Source organism: Theropithecus gelada, chromosome 13, assembly GCF_003255815.1.
Source record: "Theropithecus gelada isolate Dixy chromosome 13, Tgel_1.0, whole genome shotgun sequence".
In the NCBI taxonomy this organism is placed as follows: Eukaryota; Metazoa; Chordata; class Mammalia; order Primates; family Cercopithecidae; genus Theropithecus; species Theropithecus gelada.
In genome coordinates this window covers 31,620,773-31,640,147 of record NC_037681.1, presented here as the reverse complement: position 1 = coordinate 31,640,147, position 19,375 = coordinate 31,620,773, and the positions used below count along the sequence as shown (strand labels likewise).

Sequence of the window (19,375 nt, the reverse complement as noted above, 5' to 3'; positions counted from 1 at the left end):
CCAATATTTGTGAAGTCACAATTATCTGATTTTTGCCAGGTTGGGAGAAGTTAGATTTAATTAATATTGTTCAATTCTATAGCTACTAAAATTTTTCTTAATTTTTCCTTTTGGAATCACATTCTCTTTCAATTTATTGTTGTAATTTAATATGTTTTTCTACTTTTAAGAACTGTTGGGATTGACCATTTACTGACAACCTGAAAAGGGTCAGTTAGTTCACTCTCTGCCAACTCCTACAGTTCATATGTATTGCATGAACAGGTGGGGTACTAGGTACTCTTCACCGTTGTTGGACATAGAATATTTTATTAATATGATGCCACTGCAAAATGTTCTTCCTCCAGAATAAAAGCAGAAAGGTCTGCCTATTAAAGTCTCTCTTAGAACTAAAAAGTCATAATGGTAGAAAGCAACATCAGATCAATTCTATAAATATTTAAATTATAATTCTCAGAAAACACGAATAAAAATCTAATGGCGCATTGGATGGAGAAGGATGATGAGTAGTAAAGGAGGTGTATTATTTAAATATTATAAAAAGTGTTTCTTTGTAGCCCTGTGTGTAGGGAAGGAGAGTATTTGTGATTGCATAACTTGTTGCTATTGATGAGATACTGAGAAACCATACACGTAATTTATTTTATTTATGTATTATACTTATTTTTACATTTTTTTAAGGCTGTGAATAAGTTGGCTGAGATCATGAATCGCAAAGAACCTGTCAAGCGTGGTAATGACACAGATGTGCGGAGAAAAGAGAAGGAGAATAGAAAGCTACATATGGAGCTTAAATCTGAACGTGAGAAATTGACCCAGCAGATGATCAAGTATCAGAAAGAACTGAATGAAATGCAGGCAGTAAGAATACTTTTTGGACTCTACTGAAGACTTCTTTTTAAGAAGTAGAATTATTTTCATATCTGTTTGTTTTACTGGTTATAGACCATTTCTATTATTTAATAATTATTATTGAACCCAGAAGCAAAATGTTGAGTTGTGTTGCATCCAATTAACTTATTGTAATTAAATTTCTTATAGCAAATAGCTGAAGAGAGCCAGATTCGAATTGAACTGCAGATGACATTGGACAGTAAAGACAGTGACATTGAGCAGCTGCGGTCACAACTCCAAGCCTTGCATATTGGTCTGGATAGTTCCAGTATAGGCAGTGGACCAGGGGATGCTGAGGCAGATGATGGGTTTCCAGGTATGGATTTGCTTTCAGCACTACTATTTGTCTTAAACATAAATCAGTTGATTGTTTTAAGTCTTGCGACTGACTGCTCTGAAGGAAAAATGTTTGTATTTTCTTAAAGGGAAAACCTACTCCTTGGAGTAAGGATTCAAGTAACATTTCAAGCTTATTTTATTTGTTGATTTTTTTTACAAAGTTTTTCATAAACATACAAAAGAAAAACTCCACGTCTAGTTTTTAAATTATTATATATTATATTAGCTCTATTTTTAAGCTTTCATTTCATTTTCTCTTCTTTCTGCATTCTTACTTCCTTTTATGTTGGGTGTTTAGTTCATATCACTCAGTCACACACTATGGAATCCATGTCATTCACCTACCAACGTTCCTCTACTTCTCTCAATATTGCCACTAAGCCTTCCAGTTCTCACATGCTCCTTGACTCTGATTCTGACTCAGAAGAAGAATCTTTGCCTTACTTACCCATTTCATCGGAACCTAATGGTACAGGTGATATCCTGAAAATCTTTTCATCTTTGGAGTTTTCCTCACTACCCTTAATTTTAGTCCTTTTGAAGTTTTTTTTATATAACATTAACTAATAACCACTAACTCTACTATGTTGTTGTAGACTCAGTTAAAAATAAACTGCTGCATGAATAAAGAATTTGTTTTTAAGGTATTTTCTCATGACATTGCTGTTGTAATTGATAGATGCCAACTTGCGAGAAATGGAGTAATACATTATATTGCTTAAGAGCGCATGGTTTCATTGCTTGTTTTAGCCATTTTCAACCAAGAAGAAATTCTTCCTGAAGTTTTGTAACAAGAGTGATGGTACAGAAAAAGTATTTCGACTGATTCAGAGGATAAACTTAAGGTTTTTACTGAGTACTTACTGACATTATCCTAGGCATATGTCCTTCATAAGAAACATGAAAGAATTTCGCCTGGTCATTACCCTGAAAGAGATTACAGTTTAAATGAAAAAACCAGAGAGTTCCTTCATTCAGAGTCAAAGAGGCAGCCCTATGTGATCTTTCAAGACTGCAGTTTCCTCATCTAAATTAGGGGAATTTATGTAAAGCGTCCAGCACAGTTGATACATAATAGAAGTTAAATAAGTGATAGCTACTTTTACTATTAGAATAACTTCCCCAAATGCTATTTCACGTATTTATTTCATTAAAAGGCATTGATCAAATGTAATTAAAACAAATTCCAAGGTTCATACACATTCCTTAGTTGAATTACAATGTTACTGATTTTGATATTTTGGAATTTAGAAATCTTTTGATTATTTTGCTGCTTATTAACCAAATTTTATCTAAAATGTACATAATTGGTCAGTTGTGATGGCTCACGCCTATAATCCTAGTACTTTGAGAGGCTGAAGCAGACAGATCACCTGAGGTCAGGAGTTCAAGACTAACCTGGCCAACATGGTGAAACCCCATCTCTACTAAAAATACAAGAAGTAGCTGGGCGTGCTGGCGCGTGCCTGTAATCCCAGCTACGTGGGAAGCTGAGGCAGGAGAATCACTGGAACCCAGGACGCAGAGGCTGCAGTGAGCCGAGATTATGCCACTACATTCCAGCCTCGGCGACAGAGCAAGACTTCATCTCAAAAAAAATAAATAAAATAAAATTTACATTATTTTATTTTATAGTAGTTATTCTAAAAGTTCATTTTCTCTGAACACGTAGTTATAAAAACTATATTTACTCCTTGAAAGTGTGCACGATGTGGCCCTCTTCCAAAGGAAAAATAAAAGAGTCTGAGACAGGTGTACCAATGAGAATAGAGAGTTGCTGCTGCTGCTTTTTTATATTATTATTATTATTTTTTTTTTTTGGCAGCTTTTCTGATTATAAATGCATGAATTTAATCAGTGGAACATTTGACTTTATAAAACTATAGACTATCTGTTTCCAATATGATATAACCTGGATTTTGTTTTGCATTGCATAACTTTTTACTGCTGATCCTGTACTATTGCTGTATCCTAGATGATGTATAGTGATAAATTCTAAAGGATATATTTTATTTGTTTTATAAATTTTGTATTAAAATTTTATTAAGTTCTTTGTTATCTAAGGAGAATTGTTATCTTTATCCTCATATGTTGTGCTTATTTGTAGAATCAAGATTAGAAGGATGGCTTTCATTGCCTGCACGAAACAACACTAAGAAATTTGGATGGGTTAAAAAGGTAATTGATACTTTGGAATATGAGCCTTTTGTTTTTGTTTTAACTCCAGTCATTTGGCTTTTGTAGTTGCAGGATATACGTGACTGGTACTTTTAGACACATAGAACTTGTTTATACTTTAGGATTTGAAATTGTATGATTTTAATTATCTTTGTAAAAAATTTTTTGTCCTCATATCTTGTTAATAGTAAGACAGATTTTATTGTTAGGAAATTGTTGATTTTGATACTTTTGCTGTTTTGGTGGGAAAAGAACTGTGAATCTAGTAAAAAAGACCCATTTATTTATTTTCCTCTCTTACTATGATTATTGATGTTATTGTGTTTATTTTTGAGAAGGTTATTAATGATGTTGGATCCCAAAGCTAGCTAAGTCCAAAAAATATTTTACTTTACTTCTCCGCACAATTTGCTTATTTAAAATATCTATTAATATAAACAAAATATATTGTTATTTTAAGGAAGACTTTCCTAAAGATATATTAAGACTTTTTAGTTACTTGGTATGATTTTTATTGCTAATACAGAATTTATTTTTTTTAAAAATCAATAAATAAGGTATATAAACACTTGAATTACTGATTTCTTTTCTCCCTGTTTTAACAGTATGTGATTGTAAGCAGTAAGAAGATTCTTTTCTATGACAGTGAACAAGATAAAGAACAATCTAATCCTTACATGGTTTTAGATATAGAGTAAGTGTTTTTACTAGAATATTTAGAAATTCTATCTCTTCTTATCTTTTAAAGTGTAAGAGTAACAATGCAATTTATTAGTCATAGTATAGCTCCTGCTGTACTATTGTTACATTTTCCTGTGATTTGCTTCATACAGATGAAAGTCTGGGATACAGGGTTAGCTAAAACATCTTTATTTCATGGGCCTTTGATATATTATTTTTTGAAACTAATTAGAAAATTTCTGACAGAGGTTTGTAAAAATCTTAGTTAATTATATAATTAATAGAACAAAATATTCTGAGTTCCTAACATGGGTCAAAGTAGTGTTTAACTTCTGACATAAGTATAGAATAATTAATATATAATTTGATCCTTGGGTGATATTTTATTCCTTTATTCAAAATTTTTTACAGCAAGTTATTTCATGTCCGACCAGTTACACAGACAGATGTATATAGAGCAGATGCTAAAGAAATTCCAAGGATATTCCAGGTAAACATAGTTTTGTTTATATTTGGTTGGTTGGCTTTGTTTTGTTTTTTTCACATTTAGAAGTTGTCAAATGACGTGGCATATTAAATCTCTTCATTCTTTGGCCCTCTTCAGGTTACCTTTCTGTTTCAGTCCTATTTAAAGATGGTTTGTTGCTTTGTGACTTTTGTGCTTAATTCTGTTTGGGAACGTCTTCATTCCTGTCTCCATTTTATTTGTTAAAGCTTGTAGTGTGTTTGTATCATGTTTCTGGTCTTTGCTATATTTTTGTTTAAGGTTGGTTATGACTTTTTTTAAGCATGAATTTTTTTCCCTTCTGTTGTTGTGTAATCTCAGCTCTCTAGAAAGTTAGAAAAGTCAGTTATGGAGGTAAATTTTGTACCTTGTAACCCTTTTACCTCCAATTTAAAGTGAAGCCACATTCTTCCCTTTACTACTTCCATTTTAAAATTAGTCAAACCAACAATGACTTACTGATTTCCTTCTATGTAAGAGTCATTGTGCTTGGTGTACTGTGTGGAAGCTGGCTCCTTGTTTTCTGGAGGCTTATCATGTTTATTTGGAGTATAATACACATCCTCTCCTCTTTCTTTTCCCCCTCAACTCTCAAAATACAGGACTTTTTAAATGAAGCTGTGCTTATAGCTGTTACCCAGTTTTCTGTTAAGTATTACAAAACACCAATTAGTATAATCACCACATTTCTTCAAGTGATTGTTTTGAACAGTCCCTCCCAGAAAAACTTTCTAACACCTATGAAGTGCACATTTGCCTTTTGCTGACCTATTTTGATAGTACTGCTAAAGCATGGGTGTTACAAAGAAAATAAGGAGGCAGCATTTGAAGAGGATCAGTTCTTTTGAAATGCAAACCAAAGTGACTGTCTTATAACTTTTCTTACATAAGCTTTTGATTGTTTGCATAATCAAGAGCTTAAGTTTGTACTTCAGATACATTTTCTTCTCTTTGAATAATTTAGGCTAATGTTATTTTATTTACACTATCAGAATTGTTACTACATAAGAAATAGCATGTTTGGAAATCATTTATCGTTCTTTTGACATTCATAGATTCTGTATGCCAATGAAGGAGAAAGTAAGAAGGAACAAGAATTTCCAGTGGAGCCAGTTGGAGAAAAATCTAATTATATTTGCCACAAGGGACATGAGTTTATTCCTACTCTTTATCATTTCCCAACCAACTGTGAGGCTTGTATGAAGCCCCTATGGCACATGTTTAAGCCTCCTCCTGCTTTAGAGTGCCGTCGTTGCCATATTAAGTGTCATAAAGATCACATGGACAAAAAGGAGGAGATTATAGCACCTTGCAAAGGTAAATGGTAAATTATTTGCTCCATTGATATTGGTTATGTTCATATCATTTTAAGCACATTAATTTTTTTTTTCAAATTTTTCTTTATAGTGTATTATGATATTTCAACGGCAAAGAATCTATTATTACTAGCAAATTCTACAGAAGAGCAGCAGAAGTGGGTTAGTCGATTGGTGAAAAAGATACCAAAAAAGCCCCCAGCTCCAGACCCTTTTGCACGATCATCTCCTAGAACTTCAATGAAGATACAGCAAAACCAGTCTATTAGACGGCCAAGTCGACAGCTTGCCCCAAACAAACCTAGGTAATAAATTAAAATGTGGTAAGAAAAAAAAAATCTATTAAAATATTTTGTATTTATAGTCAAACTACAAATTTTCCTAGTTAGTTTTCCTTTGCTTGGTATTTTAGTGAACTGTGGAATACCAAGTGTTTGGAACTGTTTTAATGTGCATGTCATATTCATCGATTCAGATGAAAGTAATATAAATTTATTTACTAAATCACACACATACAGTAAATTCAACCAAAAATCTTTAAAGATTTTTGTTGTGTTTATTTGTACAGTAAATCCTCACTTAACATTGTCCGTAGGTTCTTTGAACCTGCGACTTTAAGCAAAACAATGGCAGGTCCTAGAATTAGGTTGTTTCCTTCAAAATTGTTTTGTTATAACCTTGATGAGAAGAAAATGGTTTTGTTATACTTCATTTAGCTTAAAGTCGTACTTTCCAAGAACCTATCGATGATGTCAAGTGAGGACTTACTGTATAATGATATAATTTTCAGCTTTTATGAGCACTTGAGTAATTTAATAACTTAAAAGATAGAATTAACATTGTACACAGACCTCACATTGTTAAGTGCACACACTGTGTTTCATATTATAAGCTTTTATTATGTTACATGATTTGGGAGGCAAGTTTAAAATCAGCTTAAGTTTTAAATCTATAAAACAGTATTTTGAGTGTGATTTTAACAGCAACATAGACCAGCTTTAAAAATGCAAGTATGAGCTAATGGGTAAAAGTGGCCATTCCTTGGAATTGAGGTAGAGTTAGGAAAATGGAGTAAGGTCAGGGTTGATCATTATGCACCAAAACATTTTGATGGAGCTATTTTCAGATAGCTACGTGAAAGTCCTTTAGTTAAATATCTTGATTCGCAATAGCCATTTCTTGACTTACTAACTACTTCAGCATTTATAAACATTGCTATCCATTGAACATGAAATGAACACAATAATTTGGTTAGCTAAAGGAAAAAGCATATACTTTGATCAGGTATCTAATTTCAGGTATCCTTTTGGTTCCCTGACACAGGACCTTCAGTATATGAATATTGATGTGCATTGGCTATATTGTCGGAAATCTGATTCTGACCACAAACATCTTAGATGAAACTTTCTTGAAACTAATCTCTCAAGGAAATAATTAGAATGACAAAGTCAGAATTGGTGTTTCAGCAGTGAAAATGTTTAATATTTTGTGTGAGGTATGATAAAACTAAACAAAATTAGTGATTATTGACTAAAGCTAAAGAAACTCAGAATTCAGAGATACTGAAGGCCATTTCATGTGCCTTCTGTAAAACATCTGAAAATTAAATTTATATTATTAATATTGTAGAGCTATTAATGCTTAAATGGTATTTTAATACCTTATAGTGTATAGTGATTTCAGTTTCCAGAGTACTTCTCTACATATTCTTTCCTCTCATTTAACTTCTTATGTATTATCTCCTATGCTCTTTAAAATTGTCCTGTGGAATAGAACAGGTATTGTTATACTTAGTTTTGATTAAGACTCAGGAAGGGGTTTGTCTAGATCTAGAATTATAACAACTCCAGATATCCTTTTGATATATTTTTTCCTTTTGTGCTATTTGACACATTAATGATTTCACTACATATGATAACATATATCGAATTAGTTTATGAGGCATGCTCCCAATTATGTAACAGGCTGTTTTTATGTACACTGACTTACAAATACCTTCCTTTCCCAATCCAAATCAGTGTTATGGTCTGTTTGAAAGTACATTTACTTCTGATTTTTGTTACTTTTTTTTTTTTTTAACTTCTGGCCTTGCCCTGTGAATCATTCTTCATTGATTTTTTTTTTAATACATTTTGTCATAGCAACGGTAAGTAGTAGGAATTTCTTTCTCTCACATCTGCATGTAAATAAAACTAATATCAAAACTGACTGTAAAATGTGTAGTGTACATTTTGTGAAAAAATTTAATACATTCTTTGAAATTCTAAACATAAAGATGGTCACATTTATAATATAATTTGGATTTTGTTGTGCATCTGCAACATTATTTCCATTGTTTTTGGCATTTGAGTCTCCATTGTTTCATGTACTCCTAGCATTGTATCTGTATCTCTTACATGAATCAATCAACCTGCATTATAATAATAATAATTATTATTATTATTATTATTATTATTTTTGAGACAGGGTCTCACTCTGTTGCCCAGGCTGGAGTGCAATGGCATAATCATGGCTGACTGCAGCCTTGACCTCCCAGGCCCAAGTGATTATTCTCCCACCTCAGCCTCCCAGAGTAGCTGGGACCACATGCATGCACCATGACACCTGGCTAATTTATTTTTATTTTTATTTTTTGTAGAGATAGGGGTCTCCCTATGTTGCCCAGGCTGGTCTCAAATGCCTGGCCTTAAGCAATCCTCCCACCTCAGCCTCCCAAAGTGCTGGGATTACAGGCATGAGCCACCATGCCTGGCCAGTATTCCATTCTGAATGTTACATTTTAAGAGTCACTTATACAAATTGAAGCGTATATAGATGAGAATAACAGAGGTTGCAGTATGTCATTTGAAAGTATACAAATGTAGCAAGCAAAGGAACTCAGGATATTTTGTTTTCTAAAGACATTACTTGAAAGTATGAGAGATGATAAATAGTACTAAACAGCTAAAGACCTTTTCCTTGGAAGATGTATTAGAAGAAGAACCAATCAGAAAGGCAAATCGTGAATCTCATTGAGTAGCATGGTTCCAGGGAGGAATCAAGCCTCAGGCTGGATGGCTTTTAACATTCTACTGGACTAAAGCCCGTTCAATATACAAATGGGTGAAACTAGTAAAGGGTCATCCAAGAAAACGGAGGCGCAGAATTGCTGGTGTGTCTCGGCAGTGATCTGATATCTAGCTCTTTGTTTGAGTTTGTTTAATATTAGTCTTAGCAGTAGTCAATCTAGCTTTAGTTGAACTAATTTGACATGGTATCCTTCTTAAAACAAAGTTTGGCTTTGTTAGATACATCAAATATAAAGTGAACCCATAAATGTTCACTTAACCATTTTTGGTAACTTTTCCTTAGTGTCTTTGTTTGTGGTCATCTGCCATTACATCTTTTCTTCTTTTTTTTTTTTTTTTTTTTTTTTTTTTTGTGAGATGGCGTCTCGGTGTGTCACCCAGGCTGGAGTGTAGTGGCGTGATCTCGGTTCACCACAACCCTCCACCTTCCAGGTTCAAGCAATTCTCCTGCCTCAGCCTTCTGAGTAGTTGGGATTACAGGCATGCACCATCACGCCCGGCTAATTTTTGTAATTTTAGTAGAGACGGGGTTTCCCCATGTTGGCCAGGCTGGTCTTGAACTCCTGACCTCAGGTGATCTGCCTGCCTCGGCCTCCCAAAGTGCTGAGATTACAGGTATGAGCCACCGCACCTGGCCTCATTACCTCATCTGTGGCTGCTTTGACAGTCCTGGTTCTGATTCTGTTTGTTTGTTTGTTTGTTTGTTTGTTTTTTTAAACAAAGTCTTGCTCTGTCACCCAGGGTGGAGTGCAGTGGTGCCATCTTGGCTCACTGCAACCTCCTCCTCCTGGGTTCAAGCAATTCTTCTGTCTCAGCCTCCTGAGTAGCTGGAACTACAGGTGCGTGCCACCACACCCAGCTAATTTTTTGTATTTTTAGTAGAGACGGGGTTTCACCCTGTTCGCCACCTGACCTGGTGATCTGCCTGCCTCGGCCTCCAAAAGTGCTGGGATTACAAGTGTGAGCCATCACGCTCAGCCTCTCCTCTTAACTCTGTTTTCAGCACTTCTTTTTTTTCTATAGTGGTGAAGTTTATTAAAGTAATAGATAAGTGTTAGCTATTATTATACTAGTTTATCCGCAGAACCACCCTGTGAGGTAGCTATTAATATATCTCCATTTAACAGATGAAGAAACTAAGGCACAGAAAGCTTGTGTACCCAAGGTCACCCAGCTAATAAGTGGCAGAGCCATGACTTTAGATCCAGATAATCTTGTTCTGGAACCTTGACTTGGAACTGAAGTAGTCACTGCCTCATTGTGATAAGAGTAGAACTTAATTACTTGACAGTTCATAAAAATAATGTGTACAAATGCTATTCTACAGGAGTGGTTTTTTTTGGTACTTTTGAGTTAAAATTAAAATGCCATACTGGAAAAGTAGGAAATTTGTGAATAAAATGCTAATTTTTGATGAAGACAATTTGGAGAATCCTAATTTGTTTCGATGCAAGATAAAAATATACCAGTCTGGGCCGGGTGCGGTGGCTTACGCGTGTAATCCCAGCACTTTGGGAGGCCAAGGCAGGTGGATCATCTGAGGTCAGGAGTTCCAGACAAGCCTGGCCAAGATGGTGAAACCCCGTCTCTACTAAAAATACAAAAATTAGCTGGGCGTGGTGGCAGACACCTGTAATCCAGCTACTCGGGAGGCTGAGGCAGAGAATTGCTTGAACCCAAGAGGTGGAGGTTGCAGTAAGCCGAGATTGCGCCACTGCACTCCAGCCTGGGCAACAGAGTGAGACTCCATCTCAAAAAAAAAAAAAAAAAAATTAGATACCAGTCTGGCTAGAGGGCATTGCTCTTTAATTATTTTTCTTTTAAAGATTTTTTTTTAAACGCAGTATTTAATGCATGCAGAAAAGTATAAAGCAAAAATGCAGCAAATGCTCATTTATTGAGTTTTAAGAAGTAAAACATGGCAACACAGTTAAAACTTAAGGGAGGAAGTAGCTACTGTGTCATTATTATCTTTGTTCTTCTCCATTTCTAAATGTTAGAAAGTTAACAGTCTACTTGGGAAAATAATGAAGTTATATACAATTTGATGTGTCAAAAATAAATCCATACATGAATATATACCTGATCTTGAATTGGGGAAGAATTTTCCAATAATAAAAGCAAAGAAAACAAAGCCAAAGATCAACTACCCCAAAATTGAAGCCTTGTAAATGTAAAAAACACCATGTCTTTACAAAATACATGAGAAAGATGAGCTACTATCTTCACATATGAAAAGTTCTTATAAATCATTGAGAAAAAAGATTGCCTCATCCCCATACAGAATTAGTGAGGTGTATGCAGGCATTATTATGGAAACAGCTGTTACATGTTAAAAAAAAAAAAGGGATCAGCCTGATTACGGTAGTCCCCCTTTATCTCAAGGGATATGTATTCCAAGACCCCCAGTGGATGCCTGGAATCAGGAATAGTGCTGTGCCGTACACATACCATTTTTTAAAATCTGATAATGAAGACCCTTAATAAGTGACTAATAGGCATGGATATGCTGGACAAAGGGATGACTCACATCCCAGGCAGGACAGAGTAGGATGGCACAAGATTTCATCACGCTGTTCAGAATGTTGGGCAGTTTAAAACTTCTAAATTGTTTTGAGGTTTTCTATTTAATGTTTTCAGACTGTGGTTCACCACTGGTAACTTGAAACCATGGAAAGTGAAAACAAGGATATGGGGGGACTACTGTATTAAGAAATTAACATTAAATTAAAACTATAACATAAAACCATTTTTCACCTACCAAACTGGCAAGGGTTAAGAAACGAAATGGGTACTTTTGTGGACTGTTGGTAGAACTCCAAATTAAATGCATTCTTTCCAAAGCATCTTTGACAATAAGTTTCACAGGCCTGAACTATATCCCTGTTGATTAGTTAATGGTGGAGACAGTCAAGCAACAGGCAATTACAGTACTATGTAAAATGCTGTTTATGATAGAGGCATGAACAGAGCGCTGGGGGAAACGAGGGAAGCATGGAGAATTCTTCCTGAGGACATTAAGAAAGATCTAAAACAATGGAGGATGGATAATTTTACAAGCAAACAAATAAGGGAAAATCAGTTCCAGGCAAAATGTCATGTGCAGAGGTACAAAGTTGTCAGAATTACTTATGTATTTGTAATTTTGTGTTGGGTTGGGGTTGGGAGAAGGCAAGGGCAAGGTGTGGTAAAAGATGATGTGACACTGGAAAGAAACTCTGAACCCAGCTGAAAAGCTCCATGTACACTGCTCTCAGGAGTTTTGATTTATAAGTAGAAGTCTTTCAATAAGGGATTGGTATTCAGGCTTAATGAGATCCTGAACTGAGTACTTGACAATGAAAACGGAGAAAATAAACCTGGATTCGGAAAGATTTCTTCAGTTGAAATAACTAGAATTAGATGACTGATTCGAAGGGGTGAGGGGAGAGGGTGTAAGGGAAGTCTCATCATGCACTGCACTCGTATCTAGCGATTAGACTTTTAAATTTGAGATTATGACACTGGCACACACTTCAAAGGTTTTGAAAGGATATGCAATGCAGCTTTCTCCTAACCTATGCTAAAGCTGAGGTGTGGATGCCCTGGAAGGCCTGCTGATCACAATCTCCCAAGCAGTAGAGCTGAAACCCTAGCTATAAGCTACGTTATATGTAAGTCTAGAAAAATGAGTGTGTGCCAGGTTGTGATATGCATTAAGTAAGTAATTATATATGTTTGTGTGTTTTCTCAAATGTTGTCCTATGTTTAGCACATTTTAAAAGAGTAATTTGAGTCACTGTATTTATTTTAAATTAGAGTAATCATCCATTAACCTATTCTGTCAGTGTTTCTCAGAGTTAACCAGCTGTATCAGAAATCACCTCAGGTTTCTTATTTGAAAATGCAAATATTTGGGCCCTTTTCAGTCATATCTAAATCTCTTGGAATGAGGCCTTATAAAGAGCAGTAGGTAAATCATGTACACTAAAGTTTCTTGCTTTAGAAGTGTGTAAATAAGAACCACTGACAATAGTGATTACAGGTGAGACTTTGGGGACCAGATGAGTTCCTTGGCACGAATTGATTCATGAACACCACAGTTTTAAAAATGAAAAAGTTACTCCTATTTATTTATTTTTATATTTATTTATTTATTTATTGAGACCAAGTCTCGCTCTTGTCCCCCAGGCTGGAGTGCAATGGCACGATCTTGGCTTACTGCAACCTCTGCCTCCCGGATTCAAGTGACTCTCCTGCCTTAGCCTCTTGAGTAGCTGGGATTACAGGCACCTGCCACCACGCCCAGCTAATTTTTGTATTTTTAGTAGAGACAGAGTTTCACCATGTTGGCCAGGCTGGTCTTGAACTCCTCACCTCAGGTGATCTGCCCGCCTCGGCCTCCCTGTGCTGGGATTACGGGCATGAGCCACTGCGTCTGGCCCAGTTACTCCTATTTTTAAAAACAAAGATGATAGGAATATTACAGTTAGGTTATTGAATTAGAAAGAAAAGACCACATATATCCTAACTCTAAGTTCAATTTAGCCAAGATGAGTTGATAATGCTACTTATATACTTGTGGCTTTTCCCTTGTCCCTAGTTTTTCATATGCAGGACAAAGCTCTTGGTGACATATTGAGCAGGCAGGGTCCTACTGAAATTCAGAAAGCTGCTTTCTTATTCTATTACTCCCCTTTTACCCCATGGTTTTTGGTGCTATAATGGAAAAACCGAGCTGACAATCTGACCACGTTGGTGAAGGGAACATTGACAAATGTGTTTTCATAATTCTCAAATCAAACTGGGTATCAGGATGGTTACATGTTTATCTGGGGTATGGGAGTGAGGAGGGAAAAGCAGATTGTTTGTTATTATCCCAAATATGATCGCTGTCTTCAGATATCTGGAAGGTGTACTTGGCCAACGTGATTATATGCATTTATATATAAAGGGCAAGGCTTCCTTGTGTGCGTGCATCTTAATTTTAATCTTGTTGTTATCCATGAATGGAAAATTAAAATGCTTACCACACATTCAAAGTATGATTTCTAAGTCATAACATTAAGTTACAGTTTCTAAAGAGTGTTAGAGTATAAATTTACAAACCTCCTATTGCAGATTGCTTGATTTGGCATTTAAAGACTGGGATTGGTCATTTGATGATGTTGATGGTGGTGGTGATGATGATGACGATGTTTTTGATTTCTGAAGAAATAAATGGGGTAAATCAAAAAATGAAAAATCAGTTATTTTAGTACTTCAACGTAGCGCATGTGGTTTGCACTTGGGCTTTCATTATTTTTTATTTTTGAAACTTGTTTTTAATAGTATATAGTTAAAAGTAGTTTTCAAAAAGTTGCTAACTGAAATTTACATGTTAAGTGTAAAAGTGAAATGCTATGTTCAGATTCTTCATTGGCTATAAATTTTTAATACAATTAGAATTTATCTTAGGAATGAGATATAGCAGTCACAAAAGGAGTTAATTCTGATACGTTCTGTTCATTCCAAAGAAGCCATATTCAGAAGAGAAGTAAAATTTACAACGTTTTCAAGTTCGTACAGCTATATTAGTTTGTGAACATAGCATGGGATTCCTTTCTCCCTCCATCTCTCTCTTCTTATTTCCAACTTGCAAGAATTGAAAGCATAAAATCTTTATAAGTCTAATAAGTGCTGTAAAATAGCTGTTTCTGATTTGGCGTTTTTGTGTGTGGTGCTGTGAAATGTTTGCTTTGTGAGAATTTAATGTTACCCTTGCTGAAGAATGTCAGTGATACGCTGTGAGAATTGTGCTTTTAGAAAATGTAAAATAATTTGGTTAATAGTGGCTCAAGGAGATTTGAATGAAAGTTGAGCCTCAACTTAAACCTTTTACATAGAAAGATTTAAAAGAAATAATGTCTGTTTTAGTCTATGTTGCAAAACATAAATCAGGTAGTATTGGTATCTATTTATAATCAGGTTTCATAGAGTAGCTTGTATATATTTACTACAACAATGTATTTGGCCCTATCTTATAGATAAAAAAAAAAATGTGTGGCTTAGGGTTGAACAGCCAAGTAGAACCTGATCAATAGGCCCATTTCCCTGTCAGCTACATGAGGCAGCTGGCAGTTCAACCCCAAATCAAACTTTATCTTCTGAGTTACTCTGTGGCATATTGTTTAACCCTAATAGCTTGTTAACCATATTAAAACTTGTGTGTAATGTGTGTAGCTAAAATTCCAAAATCCCAAGTTGTTTTGGGAAAGAATATAATTGCATGTACCTGCAGGAAAAGTAATACAGTAAGTATGTTTATGCATGATTTTAGTGTTAAAAAACATAGTAGTTGGAAGACTGTATAGTTTAATAATGTGAATGGAGTGCTTTTTCTAGGAATTTAATAATCTCTTAAATTATTTCACTGTATCAACTAACTTTGTTTTTTCTTTCTTTTCAGCTAACTGCCTTCTATGAAAGCAGTCATTATTCAAGGTGATCGTATTCTTCCAGTGAGAACAAGACTGAAATATGATGGCCCAAAATTTATTAAAAAGCTATATTTTCCTGAGAGACTGATACATACACTCATACATATATGTGTTCCCCTTTTCCCTGTAATATAAATTACAAATCTGGGCTCCTTTGAAGCAACAGGTTGAACCAACAGTGATTGGTTGATAGACTAAGGATATATGCAACTCTTCCAGACTTTTCCATAAAGCGCTCTCGGCAGTCACTCACACTACAATGCACACAAGGATTGAGAAGAGTTAAAGTCTAAAGAAAACGTCTTTTCTAGCTTCAACAGAGAGGTTTCACCAGCACATTTACCAGAAGAATCTGGGAATGGATTCCACTACAGTGATATTGACTGCATCTTTAAGAAGTGACCATTATACTGTGTATATATATATAAACACACAACATATATATATATATATAGTACTCTAATACTGCAAGGTTTTTTAAACTTCCCACTTTATTTTTTTATACACATTAATCAGATATCATTACTTACTGCAGTTGCAACTATGCACTTGTATAAAGCCATAATGTTGGAGTTTATATCACTCATTCCTGTGTACCTGATGGAAGTTGCATGTTCATGTTTAAGCAGTTACTGTAACAAGAAGTTTAAAGTTAATTATATCAGTTTCCTAATGCTTCATGATAGGCAACTTTACCCATTTTGAATGCCTTAATTTAATTTTTTTTCAAAGTCTCAGCCCTTTCTGTATTAAAAAACAAAAAAAGTGTTTACCAGCTCTTAGGATGTAAACTAGCTTTGTGGAAGAGAAATCGTGCACTATTTTTACACATAAATAGTTATATCAATGTCAGCCTATTTTGATTAACAAATGTTTTTAAAGTATTATTGGTTATAGAAACAATTATGGATGGTGTTGGAACTAATATATCCTTGATGTCTATTATTCATTCAACCCTTTTTACAGACCTCAGTATTAGTCTGTGACTACAAAATATTTTCTTTGCTTTAAATTTGCTGGCTACCCTAGATATGTTTTTATTCCTGGTAGAGACATTTGTGATTACATCTTCACACTTAAGATTCAAAAATTTTCCCAAATATAAAGAAAACTAAGACAGACTGTAGATACATTTTAAATATTTAAATATGATCCTCAGACATACAGCTGTGTGTGGCAATATTTTAGTACTGGGTTAAGAAAACTGGTAACTGGGAAGAAGTGGCCTCAAAGGCACTTAATTTGATTTTTATTTTTTAAATGCTGTCAAAGTTACAGTTTATGCAGGACCATTCGTGTTATATTCTCATGATCCCAGATAAGTGTATGTTTTATACTGCAACAGTATGCAGCAATAGTAAGCATCAAGTTTTTGTTTTTTGTTTTTTGTTTTTTTAAATTATGAAGCCTTTTAACAGTCTCTCTTTATATAAATACACACAGAGTTTGGTATGGTATTTAAATACATCATCTGGCCGGGCGCGGTGGCTCACGCCTGTAATCCTAGCACTTTGGGAGGCTGAGATGGGCGGATCACCTGAGGTCAGGAGTTCAAGACCAGCCTGGCCAACGTGGTGAAACTGTGTCTCTACCAATATACAAAAACTAGCTGGGCATGATGGCAGTTGCCTGTAATCCCAGCTACATGGGAGGCTGAGACAGGAGAATCGCTTGAACCCAGGAGACGGTGGTTGCAGTGAGCCAAGACCACACCACTGCACTCCGGCCTGGGCAGCTGAGCGAGACTCCGTCTCAAAAAAAAAAGTCATCTAATATTTCAATGAAGGAAGTAGACATTTTTCACTGATTCCCTCTGACATCAGTTAGAGATGTTTAAAGAGTTAGATCCCCACAATAGATAGTATTGTGGAAACTGAAAAGTAGCCACTGGCTACTGATAGACTGAAACTGATTTTGTTATTCTTATGTTCTCCAGTCTGCACTCTGCTGTGCTGTCTGTGCTCAGACTAGATGTGCATGCCGTTTCCCTTGCAGGTGTGTTCTGCAGCTCTGGTTTTGGGGGACAGCTCTTTTTTAAGTAAGATTAAAAAATAAAAAATATATAAAATTTATATAGAATAAATATTTCCATTCATTAGAGTTGTTAAAAGGAGACTGAATTAATATTTTATATAAAGATTTTGTTACATTATGGGAGGTTCTATCCTATTCTGAATTGGAGAGTATATATATATATATATATATATTTTTAATAAACTTTATTAAGGTGAAATAATTTCAAGTTTACATGAGTAACAAATATTTGAGTAAAAAAGGCAAAAGTTTAAATTTGGAATGCTGTATATATTAGAGAATATGAGGAATCATGGTGTGACCAACTGTATAAGGAAGATTCATACGAAGGTCTTAGGGGAAAAATAATTCTGAAGGGTGAAAAAAAAATCTCTCCCATGGAGATTCTTCACATTATATGGTTTGACATAAGGGTTTATAAGGTTGTTTGTCCAACTAATGAAAATGCGCTTAATAAAAAATTCTGGCCTTGGGTGAGAATTCGCTTTTTACCGCATTGCCGCTTTCACGTACATACATGAGTGCATGCATCTATAAACGTGTTTTCTTTCCAACACTTATTAAATATGAAACAACCTGATTTTGTGCTCGTTTCTCTTTTTTCTTGAGGCCCTAAAGCTTCCAAGATAAATATTTATAAGACTAAAAGTTGCTTGTTCCTTCACACCTGATTTCTCCTAGAGCTATAAATACCTCCTATGGGGAACTAAGAAATCATGAATACTGGGATTTTCTTATTGGATTTTTTACTTTTGTTTTGTGGGGATAACGAGACAGAAGTGAAAGGAAAACTGGTGCCGATATTGCTGTTTAAATTAATGTATAGTGAATGTTTTTAAAGTATTAATTTTAAAAAACCATGTTCTCTAGAAACAAACTTTAAAAATCTATATGAAAGTTTTAAAATGTTCTAGCTAACTAATGGATAAGCATACCAGTAAAGCCAAAATAAAGGTTAGTGCTTTTAAAACTAACCTGTGTTAGAGTTACATGAATCCGGCTCTAAAGTATGTATTTTGCATCCATTTATCTATAGATCCTAAACAGAAATACTCTAGGTTGCTACACCACAGTTTTAAGAAGTTATGCTGCAGCTGTTACTCTTCTAGGATTCTGGTGGTAAAGTAGAGAAACTCGGAAACTGTATTAACCTTATTGAAACATGCTTTAAATCGTGTCAAAATCTGATTGGAGCAAGTCACTGCTGAGCTTCTCAGTCTGCATTGACACTGCTACTGACTCACCTCTCCTTCCCTGGAAAAAGGCTTCAGCTTCCCTATGTTGTGAAGACACCATTTGTAAGCACTTTGAACATAAGCACTGTGTGACAGCGCTGGATATCGTGCTTGGGGGGGCCTCTCCCTGACTCCCATCCCCGTAATAATGAGTTTTGTTTGAAATTGTAGTAAGTAATGAACTGCATGGTTTAGAAAATCATAAATATTTGATCAGCTGTCCCCTCTGAACAAAAATTGCACCCCTTTTTTAAAGTTTTGTTGCATCTTTGTAGTAATGTAATTGTATTTCATGCCTGCTTTTTATTAAAAAAAATAAAATAAATGGAGACATAAGCATTTTCATACTTCTCCTGTGAAATAGTCCTAGAATACGGCAACTTTCTAAAGTTTACCCAAAACATTTGCTCTCTCTATAAGATGGGTATAAACAGTGGGATGAGGATAGTAAATAAGTCTTATAACTAAGGCTGTAGACTTGTGATTCTTCTGCCCTATGATTTAATTCATGGAGGAATACCAAATCTCAACCAGGAGCCTATCTCTGATTTGATTTGGGTGTTTTAAGATGCACACAAATACAACAAACTCATTTGAATTGGTGAGGATAAGGAAAAGAGGCAGGATGTCTGTTTTGTCAGGAAATAGTGTGCTGAGAAAGTGTTTT

General features: G+C 35.0%; 1 protein-coding gene across 3 annotated transcripts in view; it reads left to right on the top strand.

The window, feature by feature from the left end:
* ROCK2 (Rho associated coiled-coil containing protein kinase 2) overlaps nt 1–19,047 on the top strand; it is a 154,234-nt gene extending 135,187 nt beyond the window's left edge. For 2 of the 3 annotated variants that reach the window (XM_025354060.1, XM_025354059.1), the window contains exons 26-33: nt 682–861; nt 1,042–1,210; nt 3,341–3,411; nt 4,017–4,105; nt 4,504–4,582; nt 5,653–5,914; nt 6,005–6,218; nt 15,409–19,047. In XM_025354060.1, coding sequence (XP_025209845.1) covers nt 682–861; nt 1,042–1,210; nt 3,341–3,411; nt 4,017–4,105; nt 4,504–4,582; nt 5,653–5,914; nt 6,005–6,218; nt 15,409–15,412 — 1,068 coding nt within the window. In that variant the 3' untranslated portion in view covers nt 15,413–19,047. The remainder of the gene's footprint in view (nt 1–681; nt 862–1,041; nt 1,211–3,340; nt 3,412–4,016; nt 4,106–4,503; nt 4,583–5,652; nt 5,915–6,004; nt 6,219–15,408) is intronic. The other variant, XM_025354061.1, reaches the window with a different exon arrangement.
* The last annotated feature ends 328 nt before the right edge of the window (nt 19,048–19,375 follow it).